General features: G+C 36.7%; 1 protein-coding gene across 5 annotated transcripts in view; it reads left to right on the top strand.

Moving 5' to 3' along the window:
* The window catches only part of LOC105465882 (focadhesin), a 316,678-nt gene that overhangs the window by 55,702 nt on the left and 240,765 nt on the right, over nt 1-20,211 (top strand). For all 5 annotated transcript variants that reach the window (XM_071077854.1, XM_011714536.3, XM_071077856.1 and 2 more), the window contains exon 5: nt 8,312-8,416. In XM_071077854.1, coding sequence (XP_070933955.1) covers nt 8,312-8,416 — 105 coding nt within the window. The remainder of the gene's footprint in view (nt 1-8,311; nt 8,417-20,211) is intronic.

Consider the following 20,211-nt stretch of genomic DNA (forward strand, 5'->3'; position numbering starts at 1 on the left):
CCTCTGCCTCCCGGGTTCAAGTGATTCTCCTGCCTCAGTCTCCTGAGTTGCTGGGACTACAGGCATGTGCCACCAGCCCGGCTAATCTTGTATTTTCAGTAGAAGCAGGGTTTCTCCATGGTGGTCAGGCTGGTCTTGAACTCCCAACCTCAGGTGATCTGCCTGCCTCAGCCTCCCAAAGTGCTGGGATAACAGGTGTGATCCACTGTGCCGGCCAGTTAAACATATTTATTGAATATATTTATTTATTATTTAATTTTTTTAAAGTTCTGGGGTACATGTGCAAGATGTGCAGATGTGTTACATAGGTAAACATGTGCCATGGTGGTTTGCTGCACCTATCAACCCACCACCTAGGTATTAAGCCCAGCATGCATTAAATCTTTTCCCTAATACTCTCCCAAGTATATGTATCATCTCTTGTATTTCTGTGCTAGGTGCTGTTGTGCCATGGTGAGGAATGCAGACATAGTTATTATAGTTATTGTACTCATGATGCTTTTGGTTTCGATGGAGAGATTGCCATAATTGCCTAGTTACAGAAACTACATTCTAAGTATACTGTGTTGAGAATGCCTTTAATATGAAATTTGACTTAGTCATGGTGGTAAAAGAAGGCTTTCCTGAGGAATTGACACCTAAGATGAGACTAAGGAGTGAATGAAAGTTGTCTAGGCAAACAGGAGTGGGTAGAACTTTCCAGTTACAGGAGGTAGCATGTGCCAAGTTCCTGTTGTGGGAAGGAGGATGGCTGTTAAGATGACCTGAAAGAATGCTAAAAGTGAGGGGAGAGTGGTATGAAATGAAGCTGGGAAGGTAGGTGAGAGTCAGACAGTGCAGGGCATAATTGACAATCTCGATGATTTGGGTCTTTATCCTGGGTGGAGAAGGAATGTACTGAAGTGTCTTATCTAGTGGGTGTTAGTGATTCCACAGAAGGCCATTTGGAGTGCAGTATGAAGATTAAAATTGAAAGTATTGGGTTTGGGGTAGGCACCTAGATGGGATACACAGAGATAGGTGGCTGTTGCTGTAGTCGAGTGAGAGGTGATGGTTGCTTGCACTAGAGATGGGGGAAGTAGAGGAATTTGTGTGATATTTAAGGGATGAAGCATTCGTGGTGTATTGAATATGTAGATGACTGAAAGGGGTATGTCAAAGGTGACTCCTTGATTTCTGGCTTTCTCTACATTTAGATAGGGAACATTAGAAGACCAGGTGTTGAATATGAGGCACAATTTAGATGCTGAAGTGGAAATGTCTAGTAGGCAGCTGGATATGCCTTTTTTTGTTGATATCCCCTGAACGCATTATACTATGAATAAGTTAGGCATAATATCTAATCAGCTCTTTTTTGCCCTGATTAAAGTCTTTACCTTGATTTGTTAATTAACTCTTCTGGGTACCTGTGTACCTCAAACTCATACAGTCTACTAGTCTAAAGTCTAATTCCAGTCCCTGAAAGTGTTCCTCAGAAATCTGCTTTTTCAAATTAAATGACATGTTTTTGTGTCTGTGCTAACTTGTAACTGAATACAGGTCCTAAGCAGAAGACACCATGGTTATTTCATTGTTTATTTCAATTTATCCTCATACTGTCTCTCTAGGAGATCAGGTTTAATTTTTCATTTGTGTTCAGGAAGTCCTTCCTCACTGGGCCAGGCACGGTGGCTCTCGCCTCTAATCATAGCATTTTGAGAGGCCAAGGTAGAAGGATTGCTTGAGCCCAGGAGTTTGAGACCAGCCTAGGCAACATAGTGAGACTCTGTCTTTACAAAAAATAAAAAATTAGCCTGGTATGGTGATGCACACCTATAGCTCCAGATACTTGGGAGGCTTAGGTTCGAGCATCACTAGAGCCCGAGAGGTCGAGGCTGTGGTGAACTATAGTGAGCTATGATTGCACCACTGTGCTCCAGCCTGGGTGACAGAGCAAGACCCTGTCTCAAAAAAAAAAAAAAAAAAAAAAAAAGAAAAGAAGTCTTTTTCACACTTTGAGATTATAAATATTTTTTAACTAATACAAAATAAAAGTTGTGCAAACAGTGGAAATTGTAGGTAATGGAAGTAAGTGGTGAAACTACTTTTTGTCATCTTTTTCTTTTCTTAAAAATCACTTTTGTTATTGAGCCCTGATGAAAAGTAGGAAATGGCAGGACTGGAAAGACTCAGGGCTAATAGGGAGTCTTAAAGTTTCCTTCACATCTTGGTCTTGGTTTCTGCTAGGATATGGAGAAAGCCAGGGTAACCTGAAGTCAAATTTTTTTGAAATGGAATTAGGAACCAACTAACTCCAGTGACATTGGAATCCCATTCCTAGACCTATAAAAAAAATTATATGTACATATGCCAGGTGTTTTAGAATTGAATATTCCATTCACATGTATTTTGTTTTAAAACTTTCATTTTTCCACATAATATGTGATGGTGATTTTTCCATGTCACATGCATAAATCAGTTTGCAACCTTGTTAACAGCTGTATTCTGTTTAAGAGGAGTCACATTTTAGTCATTTTCCTAATGACAAACATGTATTTTTTTTCTCTTCCTCTTTAAAAGATAACACATACAGTATAGTTTCTTCTTCTTTTTTTTTTTTGGAGATGATCTCACTTTGTCACCCAGGCTGGAGTGCAGTGGCGTGATCACGGCTCACTGCAGCCCCAACCTCCTGGGCTCAGGTGATCCTCTCACCTCAGTCCCCCAAGTAACTGGGACTACAGACTCATGCCACCTCACTTGGCCAATTTTTGTATTTTTTGTAGAGATGGAGTTTTGCCATATTGCCCAGGATGGTCTCAAATTCCTGAGCTCAAGCGATCCGCCCACCTTGGGCCTCCCCAAGTGCTGGGATTATAAGAATATCTTCTTCTGAGTATAGGTAAGGGTATATCTGTAGGATGGGGTCATAGAAGCAGAATTTATGGGAAAAGGGGTATGTTCATTTAAAATTTTCATAGATGCTGTCAATTTGCTCTGCACAAAGGCTGAACCAACATATCAACATGAAAGTGCTTATTTCCCCTGCCTACTCTTTAACACTGAGTATTATGAATCTTATTCTTCTGTGGTTTGTGTTTCTCTGTTCTCTGCTCATTTTCCTATTTTATGATCTGCTTTATTTTGTTGCTTTTCTTATTTTGTGGGCGTGTATGCTGTAAACATTTTATCTTAGACTGTCTCTTAACTTTGTTTTCTCTCTGCCCTGAAAACCTTCCCTACCGACTTTGCTGAAACTATCTGGAATTTTAGTTACAGGTTTTTCTTTTTATTTTTTACATTTTTTCACCATGAATTCTTTCAGAACAATTTGCTTTAATCTTTATAGTCACATTTGAAAAATGATTGTATGTTCTGATATTCATGCATCAAAGTTACTTGTAGTTTACATACTTTTTATTTCTTCAATCATTCCTTCCTTCCTTCCTTCCTTCCTTCCTTCCTTCCTTCCTTCCTTCCTTCCTTCCTTCCTTCCTTCCTTCCTTCCTTCCTTCCTTCCTTCCTCCCTCCCTCCCTCCCTCCCTCCCTCCCTCCCTCCCTCCCTCCCTCCCTCCCTCCCTCCCTCCCTGCCCTCTCCTCCCCTCTCCTCCCCTTTCTTTTCCTTCCCTGAGACATGTCTTTCTGTCATCCAGGTGTGAGTGCTGTGGTGAGATCATAGCTCACTGTAATCTCAAACTCCTGGGCTCAAGTGATCCTCCTGCCTCAGCCTCCTGAGTAGCTGGGACTACAAGTGTGCGCCATCATGCTTGGTTTATTTTTTAAGGTTTTTTTTTTTTTTTTTTTTTTAAAGAAATAGGATCTCTCTCTGTTGCTCAGGCTGGTCTCAAACTCCTGACCTCAAGTGATCCTCTGGCTTCCAGCCACCAGAGTAGCTGGGTTTACAGGCATGAACCTCTGTGCCTGGCCTCTTCAATTTTTTTTATCTTTTAAAAAAATAACAGCTTATTGAGATATAATTGAAATATTATAAAATCACTTTCAAAGTATATAATTCGGTGTTTTCAGTATAGTTACAAGGCTGTGCAATCATGCATTCTAATTTAACTGGAGAACCTCTTTAAGAAAAGTTTTCTGAGTTTTTTGTGTGAAAATATTTCTTTTGTTCTCGTATGTTACTCACTTTTTTGGGGGAAGATGTTTGGACTTACTGAGTTTTATAAGCCTTTCTCTTACAAATCCACATGCATTGCTTCTCTCAGTTTTGTTGTTTGTAGATAAGAATGCTGATGCCAAATTAGAAATGATGCAAGTCTAGTTGTTTTTATTTTATAATTTTTTTTGTTTTATAAAATTTAAGAGGTCATAGGATTTTTTTTTATCCTTTGAGAATTGTCAGCAATTATTTCAGAAAGCTTGCTTAGTACTTGGAAGCTTTTTCAATTTGAAGACGTAAGTCCAGTGAAATTTTCTTTGACTTTTGCTTCTCCAGTGGTTATGTTTTCTTTTAATTCACTATTTTGAGTTTTAGCGTGATTCAGATTACTATAACCTCTTTATGAAATCATACAGAATTCAACAATAATTTTCATTTTGCAGGAGTAGATCTCAGATCCAGAATAACAAAGGCTTGAAAACAAGAAAAGCAGATTTTGCAATAAGAGATGGAAAATACTAGAGATTTTTAGGAGTTAGGGTGACTTTGTAGTTAGCTTTAGGCAAATTCCAGGCTTCAGCATTCATTAACTCTGATGCCTGTGCTTACACAGCTTCATCTGTAAAGAGGGAAGAACATTATTATCTTTATGTTATAGTATAAGTTTTGAATTATCCCAACTTTTTGAAAAAGCATGTAATTTACTAACATACTATTCTTTGTTTTTTTAAAACAACATAAGAGATGGGCTTATTATGATTTTTGATTATAAAGACGAGGATGTTGAGATCCCTAGGCATTAAGTGACTTGCCCAAGATTCCCTAGTTAATTCGAATTGAAGTAGGGTTTTAAATAAATATTAACCTGAAAGTATCCCTCTCAGTCCAATTGAAATATGTAAATAATATTTATTAAACATAATACTTATTAATATACATAATGTCTATTTCAAGTGGGTTGAGAGGGATAGTTTCAATTAAATTTAAGGCAAATGTGTAACCATTTGAATGGCTCTCTATATGTAATTTGATTGATGCCATCATCTTTCAAAAATTATAATCTACTCATGCTACACTCTTGCTGAAAATACAGCATAGACTCAGTTATCTACATAATAAAATCTGGATCCACAGATAAGAGTAAGTGAGACCTAACTTAAAGTTTAAAAAATTGGAGTTCATTTATCAGCGTTGGTGATTTGTGAATCCCTTGGAATTAAAAGTAAATGTGATGTCTATTCTTTTCTCTTGGATTCCACTGCTTTCATAAAAAGGTAGGAGACCATAAAAACCATAGATCTGTTATCTGTTTTCTCTAGAACTCTGGTCATATGATGAATAAATAATTAAGGAAAACCAATATAGTTTCACATGCAAAAAAGGATTATTTAATTAATTCACATTTTTTGGAAGAAATTCAGTCAGAAATTCAATCAACATTGGTCATTTCAACTAATCATTAGGCTCAGAGTGGGGTCTTACGAGATTACTAGGTGAAGCCTGGCCTTTCTTCAGTAGCATATAAATAGCTTAAATCAGACTTGAAAGCTGATTTTCAGTTGTATAGACATCGAAGGCTAGAAGACAAGAATACTTCTAAACATATAGTGACTCTTTCACCAGGACAGACCAAAGTAGACTCCCCATGATAGGCTTTAGTCAGATACTGGATTCTCAGAATTGCTCACCCAATTAGTGATGATGAGATCTTATATTTCGTGGCATCATATAACATCTAGATACAGGCCTGGGTCATAGCTGCAGGACTGCATCTCTGAGACCTGGTAAGTTAGCTTACAAAAATCACATATTTGGAGGAGTCAGATCCCATAGAACTTCTGAGGAGGCTGTATGAACTCTGCCCTGTGACTGAGTCCAGACATTTGTAACTAGGTACAGGTTCTTGATAAATTGGTGATAGAGCAGTTATGTTGAGGGATCTCCAGGTCTTTGTAAAGGAAGGTGTAGTGAAAGGTTGTGAAGAACTGGAGGATATACTGGGAGATACTCGTCCTTATGGTCCAGAGTTCTCAGTTATAAAAAGGTTCTGATTCTGAAAAAGTAAATGTTGTGAAGAATTGCAAAGAAGGAATTTATTTTAAAAGTCTGGATGTTGAGGTATCTTTTTCCTAAGCTCTGGAGTAAGAGGAGTCTAGAAATTCAGTGTCAATAGAGAAGTTTCTCAGAAGAATGTGAGCAGTTCCAAAGGAAGAAGACAAGGCCATACCTTGGTTACCAAGGAGGTCCTCAAGGAGATGCCATGCAGTCAGACCTTCTTAAGGCAATACACTTCGTTGTAGTTTACAAAAAAATTTCCATTTTAATTTTCACTGAGTTACAGTGGGATTCACTGGCCATTTTGTGGGCCAAAGTACTATAGAATTGACACAGTACCAATGTATAGCATGGGAGCAAGCCAAATCTCCATTTGACATCCATTGGAGAACACACATAGGAGATAGAATCTTAATGGAGAAGGCTTCATGAAGTGTTGGTACCTCTGTGTTCACCAGAGGATCCACACAGGAGAGAAACCATAGACATGTGACATATGTCATGAGAGATTCATCCATGAGTTATACTGCATGGTCCTAAGAGGATCCATATGGAAGAGAAAACATACCATTGTAGATTGTGAATGCTTCAGCTGCAAAAGAAATCTCAGTACTCCCCAGAGAATCCATTTAGGCACTAAACCATTTGAGTGTCTATAGCAATGCTGTGAAATAGAAATACAACTTTAGCCACAAAGGCAAGCTACATATGTAATTTAGAATTTTCCAGTAGCCACATTAAAAAACCAGAAATAGAAGATATTAATTTTAATAATATATTTTATGTAACCCAATATATCAAAAATATTATTTTAACATGTAATCAATACAAAAAATTATACATGGTATTTAATATTCTTTTTTTGTGTCCCAAAGTCTTTTAAATCTAGCATGTATTTTGTACTTATAGAACATCTGAATTTGGACTAACCATATTACTAGTGCTCAGTAGCCACATGTGGCTGTTACTGTATTGGATTGTGCAGGTCTACTAAGTGGTCAAACCTTTTGTCAGTTGGAAAACTTTAAATGCCATAAAAAAATACACTGAGTAACATCTCACATAAATGCCACAAATGATACCTAATTAAGTCCAAGTACTGTTCTAACCCAAAAATAAAGTTAACATTGATTTCTAATCAACTATGTTCTGAATAGTAAATGACATAGTAAAATAACTTAGAAGAGTGCTTAAGTTATGGTAATGCTCAATAAATGTTAACAAGCATAATTAAACAATAATTACTTTTTGGCTGGGCACAGTGGCTCACACCTGTAATCCCAGCACTTTGGGAGGCTGAGGAAGGCAGGTCACCTGAGGTCAGGAGTTTGAGACCAGCCTGACCACCATGGTGAAACCTCTGTCTACCAAAAATACAAAATTAGCCAGGTGTGGTGGCACATGCCTGTAATCCCAGCTACTTGGGAGGTTGAGGCAGGAGAATCACTTGAACCCAGGAGATGGAGGTTGCAGTGAGCTGAGATCATGCCGTTGCATTCCAGGCTGGGCAACAAAAATGAAACTCCATCTAAAAAAAAAAAAAAAAAAATTACTTTTTAAATTTAACAAATAGTGAGTTTTTTGTTTCTAAGATTTTTTTTTCTATTTTCCAGGGAGCTCTTTAAGAAAGGCAGCCTATTTTTCTTTTTGATATGTTTATCCTCTTATCTCTTACAAAAATAAGGAAAAAATTTAAATTGCTATTCCCTTTCTATTAGCTCTGTTTTAATGGGAGTTATTTGCTCTGATTGGTTCCCTGGCCCACTTTTTAGAGTGGCTGATCCATTTCATATATTTGGTTATTTTTCATGGTCTGCTAATATTTATAAATGAAAGATTTGGTCATTCTGTGCGGGTAACCAATGTGGTCACTGCTTGAAATTATGTGGGCTAATGTTTGTTTTTTCCTGATTGATTTTCCCCCAAGAGTATGTAGGCAGATGATTGATAAGTTTGTGATTTGATTCTTTGGCTCCATTTCTTCTCCTATAAATGTGTTGGATGGGTTTGGGCTGTACTGTAGAATGAGTTGAGTGCCTGTGGGTGGCTACTGTTTAATCTGGGTGGCAAGTATTAAAATTATTTTAAAATGATAGGATTAAGCACCTTATTAGAATATTCACTTTTTATCTATAACATTTAACATGCTATATTTCTTTACAGAAATACACATGGCTTGATAAAAGCCATTATGAAGTTACTACAAATGCAAGCTCTTAAGGAAGGACAAGGTGGGGAAAGGAATATTCAGAATATATATACCATTAGGTAAGCCTTTTCTCTTTTCATTTTTTTTCTTAAACAAATGTGAATTTTTAATGAAATTATTAACTGTGACATGATAATCCATTAAGAATTAGTTATTTAATTCAGCAGGATATGCACACAGTGATTGTGGGTGTTGACCTCTCAGGAAGTTAGCATTTCGAAGACTCAGAGAATTGAGATAGAGTTGACAACATGATGAGTATCACCAGTGTGTGTTTCAGCGTTGCTAATTTGGAATTGAAATCTTTTACCCAAAACTTAGATTATTCTGTTTGCTCTAGAGTATGTAACCATCTTCACAGTACTATGAAAATGGAAGACTTCCTTTAACAAAGATACTTAAAGCAGAGGGGATTTAGGTTAGGCAGGTTGGTAATCTGCCTTACTATAAAAAGCAATGAGAGACTGCTATTTCCGAGTGACTTAGGCCAAGGTCAGTAATTAGGAGTGTTGATTTGTCTTTTCTTTGTCATCTGTAGAATGTAATAAGGTAGAATTGTTTTAAAAAAATAAAATATACGCAGCAGCAATAATACTACAATGCACTGGATTTTCTTGGGGGGGTTGTGGTCAAGGGAGAGAATCATACTCCCTTGTGAAGGTGACCTTACCTATTGCCTTGAAGGACCCAGGAAGCCATCTCTTAAGAGAGGGGCTCTGAGTTAGCAGAGGACTCAGAAGATGCATGTAATCAGTGTATGTTGCCCTAGGAACTCTGTTCAGTGAGGCATTCAGAATGTGTTTGCTTCAAAAGAATGACAGCATGGAACCATAAAGAAGGGCGTTGATTCATGTGGGGAAGATGGCTTACATGGGCTACGGTGATGAAACAGGGAAAGGAAATGAGGTGCTTTTGTTGTGAGCCACCACTGAATTGATCTTATAGCACCTTTAGTCTTCAGTATTTGACACCACAGGTATCAGAAGTGCGAGAGAGTTTGTCTCCAAAATACAGAGGAGTGTCTATTACTTACCTGTATTTATAGTGCTTTCTTTTTGATAATAAGTAAGTAGTATCTCATATACTGTATATGGGATGGTCTGTGTCATGGTATATCTCATATACCATGATCTTTCCTATAATTTTTAGTGATACTTGTGATCTCTTATTTTTACAAGGATATTATTATTTAAGGCAATTTTTAAAGCAAGGTCAAGATTTGCATTTTGTATTTTTTTCTTAACATATTTTGTGAATATCTTCAAACATACAAGTTGGAAGAATGTGGTACAATGAATTAACTGATTTATTTTTAAGGGAAGCAAAAGGAAATTTTTTTTTTTGGAAAATACTATGAAAACTTGAGGTGTGCAGAGTAAAGCTTTCCAAATTGGTAAACATGCTTTTCTTTTTTTAAGTAGTGGTGTCCTTTGTGATGTAAGGGTTTATTCTTTATCCATTGCCTTGACTAGAATTGAGCCTGCAGAGTAAATGAGCAGATGTTAATATTTCTGGATAAACATCTGCACTTCCTCCTTTTTAGAAAGAAATTCAAACTCTTGGGCTAGAGTTCAGGATAGAAAATAATTCAATTTAGTTGTTGTTAAGAGGGGCTTATTTTTAAATAGGGAAGCTGTTGAAGTTTTTAATTGAAATTTTTATGTAACAGTTTTATGGAGATATAATTCACATATGACTGACCCATTTAAAATGTATGATTCAGTGACTTTTACTCTATTCACAGCGTTATGTCACCATCACCATAAGCAATTTTAGAACATCTTCATCATCCCCAAAGAAATTCCTTACCAATTAGCAGTCACTCCATATTTTCTCCCTGCTCAGGGAAGTATTTTTAGTTCAATGGTTCCCAACACTGGCTGCTCATTAGAACCACCTGGGTGTGCTTAAAAAGTGACAAACATGGGAACAATCAAATACCCTAGACAAAATGAATCAGAATCTCTGCCATGAGGCCTAGTGGTTTTAAAAGTGTCCTAGGTGATTGTCATTCACAGTGAGTACAAAATGGTGTGTCAGCTGCTCTAAAATGTGCATCCTAATTACTTGGGGACCTTGATGAAGTGCAGAATCTTTTTCCTTAGTCTAGTGTGGGCTCAAGATTCTTGTCTAACAGGCTCCCAGGTGATGCTGCTGTTGCCCTACCACACTATTGAGTAGCAGAGCTACCGCAGCATCAGCATACCTGTGAAGAATGCAGAACCTTGGACTCCATCTCAGAGTGCCAGAGTCAGAACTGCATTTTAGAAACATTTTCTAGGTAATTTATAGGCACCTTAAAGTATAAGAAGCATCAGTTTATATGATGGTAAAAAGAAGTTTTCTATGATGCAGAGAATTTGGGTTACTCATTTTAATTCTGATTATCTTCACCATGTGCAATTGTTAGACCTTTAATTATCTGTAATGTTTGACCTGTTAATTCATTTTTTCCTGTAGTTGGTTCTTTTAACTTCAGTCTTGTTTCAAAAGGCAATTGGTGCAAGGTGTGGATAGGAAGACTAGTTTGAGAAGCTGAAAAGAATTGGATACATAGGGTTGTCTTTAGATAACGTGGCACCTTAAGAGGTCCATAATCAGTCACCTGAATTGGCATAATCCGGTAATATTTATGGAGAGCCCTTATGTGAATGACCGTTTGGCACTATAAATCAGTAGAGTGTAATCGAGTGTATAAGAGCCTTAAGTTCCTCCAAGGGGGATTGTGGATGGCAGAAACAGAGGAGAGGTGAGCCTGAAGAGCATATTCCCCTCAAGAGAGCTATGATTACCTGAGTCAAGCATAAAATTGTCATGCTGTTTTAGAGCCTTCTTTGCCACATGTTGGTTAGCAATATCATCCAGCCTTAAAGAGGCAACTGATGAGCTGTGTATGAAAGCATAAAAGGGATATGAGAAACTTAGAACTCCACTGAGAGGTATTTTCTGGTTATTCTGTAGGATTAATTTAAAATAGAAGGAGTATGACAAATAAATGTAAGCTTTCTGGGCATGCAGCTAATCTGTGTTTTTATGGTATTAAGCGCTATGACAGTATTCAGTTGGGGCTTAAGTATTTCTTACTTCTTTTTCTCCTAATAGCTGATTAATTTGAATTACAGTACAACAGAATACTTGGTCATCTTAAATGGTCTGTGCTGAACCGAGTAAGTTGTACCAGTATGGGAGTGGACAGAAAAGGAGAGATATGAGAACCAAGAATATTAGGCAGTGACTTCCCTTAGCCCCTCTGAATTTTATGACGGAGCTCTAGAGATGGTGTTCTTTTTATTGTACCTAGAGCTTAGTGGTTTTCACACTTGTCTTGCATAAGAACCACTGGGGCAGTGTGTTGAAAGTACAGCTTCTGAATCCTACTTGCCAGAGATTCTTACTCATTCAGTAGGTTTTGTGTGAGACTCAGGAATCAGCATGTTATCCAGTTGCTCAATGATATGGAAATATGTAATTTGTGGATTACACATGAGAACTATTGCTTCAGTATCTGGGAGCTTGATGGTACCATATGTGAGCTTCAAGGTTTCCCTTGAGGTAGACTAGACGGGATCTTGGGTGGCTTAACCATGCCTCCTTTTCTCTATTTGGGTGGCAAGAAGTCTATATCTTTCTAAGTACCAAGGCACCAAATTTGTCTTACATGTGTCAATCATGGACAATAGAGAGGCCAAGAGCAGAAGCAAAGAGTGACTGTAAAGGAAAAGCAGTCCAAAGAGAGCAAGCCAACTTTGGATGCTAGAGAGAAAATGTAAGAGATCATGGATTTGTTCAATGAAAAAATTCTGTGGCTCCAACACATGTTAGTGTTCTTCATGGTCAGACGGTGGGTAGGTGGTTGTGGGAGGAGGAGGGGAAGAGAATCTTGAACATCCTCTTAGAAACTGACACTTGTTTACTGTGCATAAGGAGCTCGTCTTTGGAGTTTTTAATGTCTGGAACATGGCCCAGACTTGTGCATTTTTAACACGAGATTTGAATGGAGGTGGTTTACTGACCAGGCTTTGAGAAACGCTGGATTAGAATCATGTGTAGTTAATACAGTTCATATTGCTTAACTGGACCCTCCTTTCTAAGCAGTATTTTCTTTAGCTTTGTGGCTTAAACAAGATTTGGCATAGATATTTAAATAGGGCTGCAACTCTCAGTTACCTTTGTAACTGGAAGCATAGTGCAGTACATTTGGCTACTGTGAATAGCTAAAGAGCATATGCCAAGTATAAAACTCTAGGCCCATGAGTCTCAACTCTGGCTGCACATTAGAGCCCTCTTAGGAGCTTTGAATTATATAGATGATTGGCCTTTACCCAGAATGACTGAAGGGTTGGTCTGAGGTGTTGGTATCTTTTTAAAAGCTTCCCATGTGATTTCCAGTGTGCAGGTAAGGGTGGAGAACTGCTGGCCAATTGTTGCCATGAAACAGTGGGACTTCATTGTTGCCACATGTTCAGATTTTTCAATATAAATAAAATTTTTATGTGAAATCTTTTGACTGAATGCTGATAACCAATTCAAATTTTTTAAAATGTAGGGTAGGTAGACAAAACACATCTGCTTACAAGATGCAATCCATGGGCAACAAGTTTGTGACCTCTGATGCAGGTACTATTTTCAAGAATTTCAGAAGCCCCTTTCTAGTTATACTAATTGATATATTTTTTAACCCACTATGTGGTATCATTTAGTTCACACTTTCTTTTTTTCTCCCTTTTTTATTTGGTCTGAATTTTCTTTTGTTTAGCTAGAACCCGTCTTTTCTGTAACACACTTATATTTAAGTTATTTAAACTTTTTTTTTTTTTTTTTTTTTTTTTTTTTTTGAGACAGGGTCTCACTCTGTCACCCAGGCTGGAGTGCAGTGGTGCAGTCTTGGCTCACTGCAACCTCTGCCTCCCAGGCTCAAGCTATCCTCCCACCTCAGCTTCCCCAGTAGCTGGGACTACAGGTGCTACACTACGCCCTGCTAATTTTTTGTAGAGACAGGATTTTGCTATGTTGTCCAGGCTGGTCTCGAACTCCTGAGCTCAAGCGATCCACCTGCCTTGGCCTCCCAAAGTGCTGGGATTACAGGTGTGAGCCTTGGTGCTGGGCCTATCTAAACATTTTCTAATATCGATTGTGCAGGAAGTGGGGCAGAGAATCAATATTTGGCTGGTATTTTGGTTGCAGGGAAGAATAACTAAATTTTCATGGGTTGTAAAGTATTAGAGGCTAATTTTCTTATTTGCTTTGTAAGATGCCATTTTCCCCATGAAATTATATCATGTGCTTTTGCTTTTAATTTTTTCTCTGCATATTCATATTACGGCAATCTTTTAAAGATCTCTCTTCCCTCAGCTAAAGTGAGGAAATAGCTGTGAATTCATGAGCAGTAACTGCTTGTTCCAGAATTCGTGTATTTTTTTGATGTGCCAGACAGTGGCTGACATGCACAAATATCAAATGTTAAGAATCTTATTTGTGGGAGGGTTTGGTCTGGTAAACATCAAGCTGTACTTTCTGAAATAAGGGAATATTAAATGTTTGTGGCAGATGGTGTGCTCTGAAGTGGGCAATTAGGCCAACAGTAATGGATGATTGTACCCTGAGTAGATTAAAGTTATGTGCCCTATGTTTGTATTTGTTCATCTCTTTGTGTAGTAGTATGTAGTTTATTTGGAGGGAGAGTTAAGTTTGAGGACTTAAAGATGTATATCCTAAAGACTGAGATATTTTGTAATTCATATTGATTTTTTTCCTTATCACTGAGGGCAAATGCAGTCATCCCTTAAGGCCATCAAATAAAGAAAAGCAAGAGCAAGCCCAAGATAAATGCTGATTTAACTGCACAAAGACCAGTTTGCGGTTGTGGATATCAAAATGTAGCTCCATTTTTAATTTCAATAACTTGCTTTTTAAGCATTGTTTTTGCATTTTCTCCTATTGTCTGTTTTGAAGGAAGACACGGAGCCAGCTGCATGAAGAGTGCAGGAAGAGTGTTTCAGACGTAGGAAAAGCAAGTGCCCAGAAGCTTGGCCCATGAGAGGAACTAACAGGAGGCAGAGTGGCTGGAGTTTAGTGCTCTAGGGAGTGTGAGGCTGGGACATTGGCTCAGGAGAGGTAGGCATGGGCTAGAATATGCAAGGCCATGGCAAAGAGTGGGTTGTACTTAAAGAGCAGTGGGAAGTCATTAAAAACGTTTCTTTTTAGCTTACTATCTTGAAATAATTTTAAAGTTCCAGAAAAGTTACAAGAATAGTACCAAAGACTCCCATGTACCATGTACCCAGATTTATTAGTGATTTTGCTCTTTGCCACATTTGCATTATCATTATCTCTGTATAATTAATAAAAAACATTTGAGAGTAAATTGCATACATTCAAGAATGTGTTTTCTAAGAACAATGATATTCTCTTATATAACCAGAATATAAAATTGAACATTGATATTACTTTTTATAACATACAGTCCATATTCCAGTTTTGTTCATTGTCTTAATAATGTCCTACCTTTTGCCTTTTTACTTTTTAATGTATGAGATCTAGTTTAGGATCATATGTTGCCTTTCGTTGTCATACCTTTTTAGCCTTTTAACATCTGGAACTGTTTCTCTTCTTTCTTTGTTTTTCATGATGTTGGCATTTTTGAATTCCATATAAATGATGCTGTGTCCTTCTGAGGATAATCACATGTGGAGGTACTGGTGTCCATCTTGCCTCTCATTGGGGATTTTAATTTTGGTTACCCAGTCGAGGTGTTGTGTGGTTTCTGTACTGAATAGTTATCATTTTTTTGAACTAATAAGCTATCTGTGGGGAATACATTTTGAGACCATGCAAATATTCTGCTCCTCATTAAGCTCAGTACTCCCAACCAGTTTTCACTGTGATGACTACAAAATGGTGATTTTCCCAACTGCACCACTCCCTTTATGTTTATTAGTGGCAAAAGAGTTAGCTATATGGTTTAGAGGTGGAAATTACTATTAAGCTATCAATCAAGGATATTAAGGAGATAAATCAGATTCTGATTCGGACTTATTTTCTAAGGGAAATCCAAGTTAATTTTTTTTTTTACATTAGCAGTATACTTACGCTGCTGATACATGTGCTTTCTAAAATCGAAAAAAGGTTAATTAAAAATAATATGTGGCTGAGTTAAGTTTGATATATTTTAATGCCTTTTTATTGAGATATAATTTACATACTATAAAATTCACTCTTAAAGTGTACAAATCAGTAGATTTTATTATGATCACAAAGTGATGTAACCATCATCACTGTCTAATTCCAGAATATTTTCATCACCCCAAAAAGAAACCTCATACCCATTATCAGTCGTTCCCCAATACTCTATTCCCAGCCCCTGGAAAACACTACTATTTGTGTCTTTGGATTTACCTTATAAATGGAACAATACAGTGTGGCGTCTTTCACTTAGCATAATGTTTTCAAGGTTTCCTTCATGTTGTAGCATGCATCCATACTTCATTCCTTTTAATCTATTCCATAGATATAAAATTTTATTTACCCATTTGCATTTTTAGTGTTTTTTTGCCTTTTATATATATTTTAAAGGTAAACTACTTTTTGTAAGTTACTGAAAATGAACTGTAGTCCTTAGAGTAGTTTAGTTGTTTTTCATATCTAGATACATTTCATTATTATATTTACTATTTCTCAATGATGTTGCTCATCCTCTAACTCTTAAAAAAATCGACTGTCAGCTATTATCATATGGCTTTGTTTTTAAAGTGAGCATTTTGCTTTTGGGGGGTTGATTATTTCAATACTTGAATATATTATCTGAAGGGATCTCCTGAGGTATAAATGTTTGGTTTTAGTTAGCATAATGTAAGTATGACACCTCTACAATCAAGCTGCCATAAGGGATTGAAACCAGTGGAATACATTAATGCAATAATTAATTTTATTTTTATTTTACTAAAGTTACAAAAACTTACACTCAGGGAGCCACCATTTCTGGACAGAACATATCGTATAACTTTTTTTTTTTTTTGGAAATGGTCTTTGTAGTGTTTTTGAAAGCAGAAGTTCTAATGAGACTGAATTGTAGCAACTACCTTAGATATATTTAGGTTTAATTTACTGGTATGTAGCCTTTTTTGGGAGGGTAGTCAGGACCTTCTTTAAGAATTACATAAAAGTTTCGGACTTTCTCCTGTTATAGAAAATGTACACATGCATATATACTAAAAATTTTACATATGGTTTCAGTGGGCTTGTAGGAATCATTATAGAAAAATCAGAGAAAGAAGATGGGAAAGGATGTAGTCAGATCCGCTCCTGAAAAAGCCCAGCAGAGTTAAGGATAAAGAAGAAGATAGGAAAGTAATTGAGAAAACGTAGCCAGTAGTACTTTGCAAGGGCCATCTGTCTCTTTGCAGTTCCATTCTTTCTCTCTAGCTACATGTTTTGCTCCTGTTTTCATTTCCTCTTTTCCTTCCTCTTTTCTATTCAGGAAAGTCTTTGTTCACAATTTATGGGTCGAATCACCTGGGGTTTACACCTAGGATTTACTTTTAGAATAAGCTGCACCCATCATACAGTCTTCCAGTTAGCAGTAGCCACCAGAAAACACTTTATATGTCTTCTAATTGTAGATGTTTAATTGAAAGATTGGTATTATAGTTTGCTGATAAATGTCTTTAAGGCCACAAAAATGTTGTAATTTTTGCTTATTAGCCTATTTGTTTGTCTCTAAGTGTCCCCCCCACCAAGTGATCATAGCACACAACTTAATGAAAGGAAGGTTGTGGATCCCTAAGTACATTTATGTTTCCCCCTAACCAATTACCTTGTACTTAAAATAGTTCCAGACTTTTGACGTTGTCAGGCACCATTGCATTAAAACCCTGACCCTCTAAAAGGGATTCTGGGAAAGGTTCATTGTTGGGGGAGAATCATTGTAATAGGAAGTATATTTTCAAAGAAAGGAATCTTATACTGTCTCTGCCTTATAGACTCAAAGAAAAGATGTTGTCACTCAAAAATGACAAAATTACAATTGCTTTGCTCCAAGTCTTTTTCTAGGAGCTTATGTAGGAAGGATAAAGATGCATTTGTCTTAAAATTATGTTATAGGATCTACAGAAATTCACAATTATTGTTTAGTTTTTCCTTTTGAATTATTATTTCTTTTTTATAGTAATATTCATGGTGGAGTCTTCATAATTTTATATTATGCATCTTTTAACTTAAAATCTGCAGATTAAAAAAAATCTCTTTTTAGCTTCTAACCAGCAGTTTCAAATCAAAATTCAGAGCAGGTAGAGAAATGCTTTTAAAATGCATATTTGATGTAGTAAGTGCTATGCAATGCTTCTGAAAGCGCCAGGGTCACAGCTGCATACATGAAAATGCATGGTGACTGCAGGCATTGTTTCCTCACACAGAAAAGGCAATCTGTGTCTGTCGCTGAATTTATGATGTAAATCAAATCATAGCTTTCCTATATTCAGAGATGTAACAAGAAGGTTGAGGTGACCTAAAGGTTACAAATAACTTTTGCTTTTTGATTTGCCTACCACAGAGTATTTTTTTTAACCCCCTCATTTCTATTAGGATAGATGTATTTATACTTGGAAAGGTGAATCCAGTTACATATTTTATCATTGCCTCTGCTAGTCTGGGGGAACTATGCATTTATCATTCATTCCTTCCTCACTCCGTTCTGTTAGGATACATGTACTGTACTGCTCTGTGCTGTTGATGATATTAATAAAGAGTGGGAATATTGAAGTATTAGGTACCAACTCTGTGTGCGTCCTCTGTGCTTTTTTTCTCTGAACAGCGTTGACTTTGGGACAATGTGCTAGAGGGACTGTGATAAATTGGCTTCCCATGATCCAGTTTATTTTGTCATTTGCAACAACATGAATCAACCAGTTTAAGAGTTTAAGAAGGTGATTTGGGGAAAGTATGTGTGTGATAATTACATTTATTGTAGATAGGCATTTGGCGCTGAAAGGGAAACAAAAAGATTAAAAAGACACATACCCAGCTTTCATACTGCTTATGCTGTAATTTAAGAGACAAACCTATCCTGATGATAATCATAATTGTACCCACTTCTGTAGTTCTTCTATTTGCTAGGTATTAAATGCTTTACTTAAAATAGCAATTAAAATACTTGTAAATCACGAAATGGGGAAGTGCCAAAGAATGTACAACAAATTGGATCATCTATTGTAGAACAACAACAACAACAACAACAACAACAACAACAACCACCCCCCCCCAAAAAAAATGCACACAGTAAGAGAGACATTATAGGCACTAGAGACCAATGAAGGGTGACCTGGTTGCCTGGTTTGTATTGATCTTGATCTTTAGAAATAATGTCATTCTCTTTTAAGGAGAAAGCAGAATCTATTGGCTATCTCAGGAGTTAGAAAATTCTGATTTAAAAATTTCTGCGGACATAGCACTTTACTTCCTTCTGAAATAAAAAAATAGGGTGATTTATCTCTGAGCTAAAAATAGAAGTCCTTTTTTTTGAGGACTTAGGTTTTATTAGACATTGGACTTAGAGCCATTTAAGCTTGGGATAGAATTATTAGTAGCTGAGAGCTGCCATCTTTAATACTTTTTGCCTTTGCAGGGTTTGTTTGCATCTGTAGTCCTGAGCAGTACTAAGGTTAGGGTGTTAATGGGTGGCTTGGGTTATACAGTATTCGCTCTGGAAGGTATTTAGTCTGATCGCCTTATTTTATTATTGGTGAAGAAACTTTGGCCAAGAGAGGTTGATTCTCTTGCGTGAGATCACGTGATTTGTGGCAGAGCCAGGATGTAAATTTGGAACTTTTGATTCTTTTAATTCAGTTCTTTTCCCTCACAATTTTATCTCACCTCTCCACTTCTATTTTCTGAGATATGGACATGGCTACATAATAGTAAGTGATTCCAATAATGTTCTGTAGTCACTGCATATATTAATATAAATAATAATAAGGATGATAATGTGTCATGTTTGTGTTTATTTTTTCAAAACTTGTATAGCTTATTGTCTGCTACTGTTAGTTTTATTTACAAGTGATCGGGCTGATTCATCAGCCCATCTATCCTTTTGAATAAAGCGTTGTTAGGCAACATAACTTGAATAGCCGGTTTGGGGATAATTAGAAATTTGAGGCATGACTCAGGTTGTGTTTTGGCATTTTTCATACCACATTCTCCCCTTTTTTGATCAGTAATGCTTCCAATTTAAAGTTGTTAACTTGACTCAGTTAAACTGTGGATCCTTTCATTTACCTTGACCTTTCTCAGTTGGATATATCTGAAAAAATGGAAAGGCTAACAAGCAGTGGGTGAGAGGAAGAAAGTAAAGAAAAATCTTGAGTAATCCATAAATGTAATAATCAACTCTTGAATACAGCAAGACTGAGCTATACTTAGCTTTATTGAATTTTAAATGCTCTAATTATAATATTTTAAGTAGGAAAATAACTTCATTTTCTGTCATATCCAAATTAGCATGAATATTCTTTAATGCCCTTTATTCTATGTTTTGTAAAGGAATGATTTTACATTTGTTTTCCATTTTAAGGCTTTTAGTTTCTACTGTGTTCTGTTACTCTTGTGCATCCAGTTTGATAACTATATTTCCTTAAGAAAATCACAACTTTGATCATGATTGATTAACTACTTTTCGTTCAGTGTAAGGAAAGGTGAAAGTAGAAAAGTAGAAGCATAGTCTTTTTTTTTTTTTTTAAACAGTTCGGGATTGGTGCAATGCTTTCTTCAGTGATGGGCCTTCCATAGTACTTGTCATTTACTCAATGCAGTGATTCTTGACCAGGAACAATTTTGTCCTCCAGGGGATATTTGGCAATGTCTG

Source organism: Macaca nemestrina, chromosome 14 (genome assembly GCF_043159975.1).
Source record: "Macaca nemestrina isolate mMacNem1 chromosome 14, mMacNem.hap1, whole genome shotgun sequence".
NCBI lineage: Eukaryota > Metazoa > Chordata > Mammalia > Primates > Cercopithecidae > Macaca > Macaca nemestrina.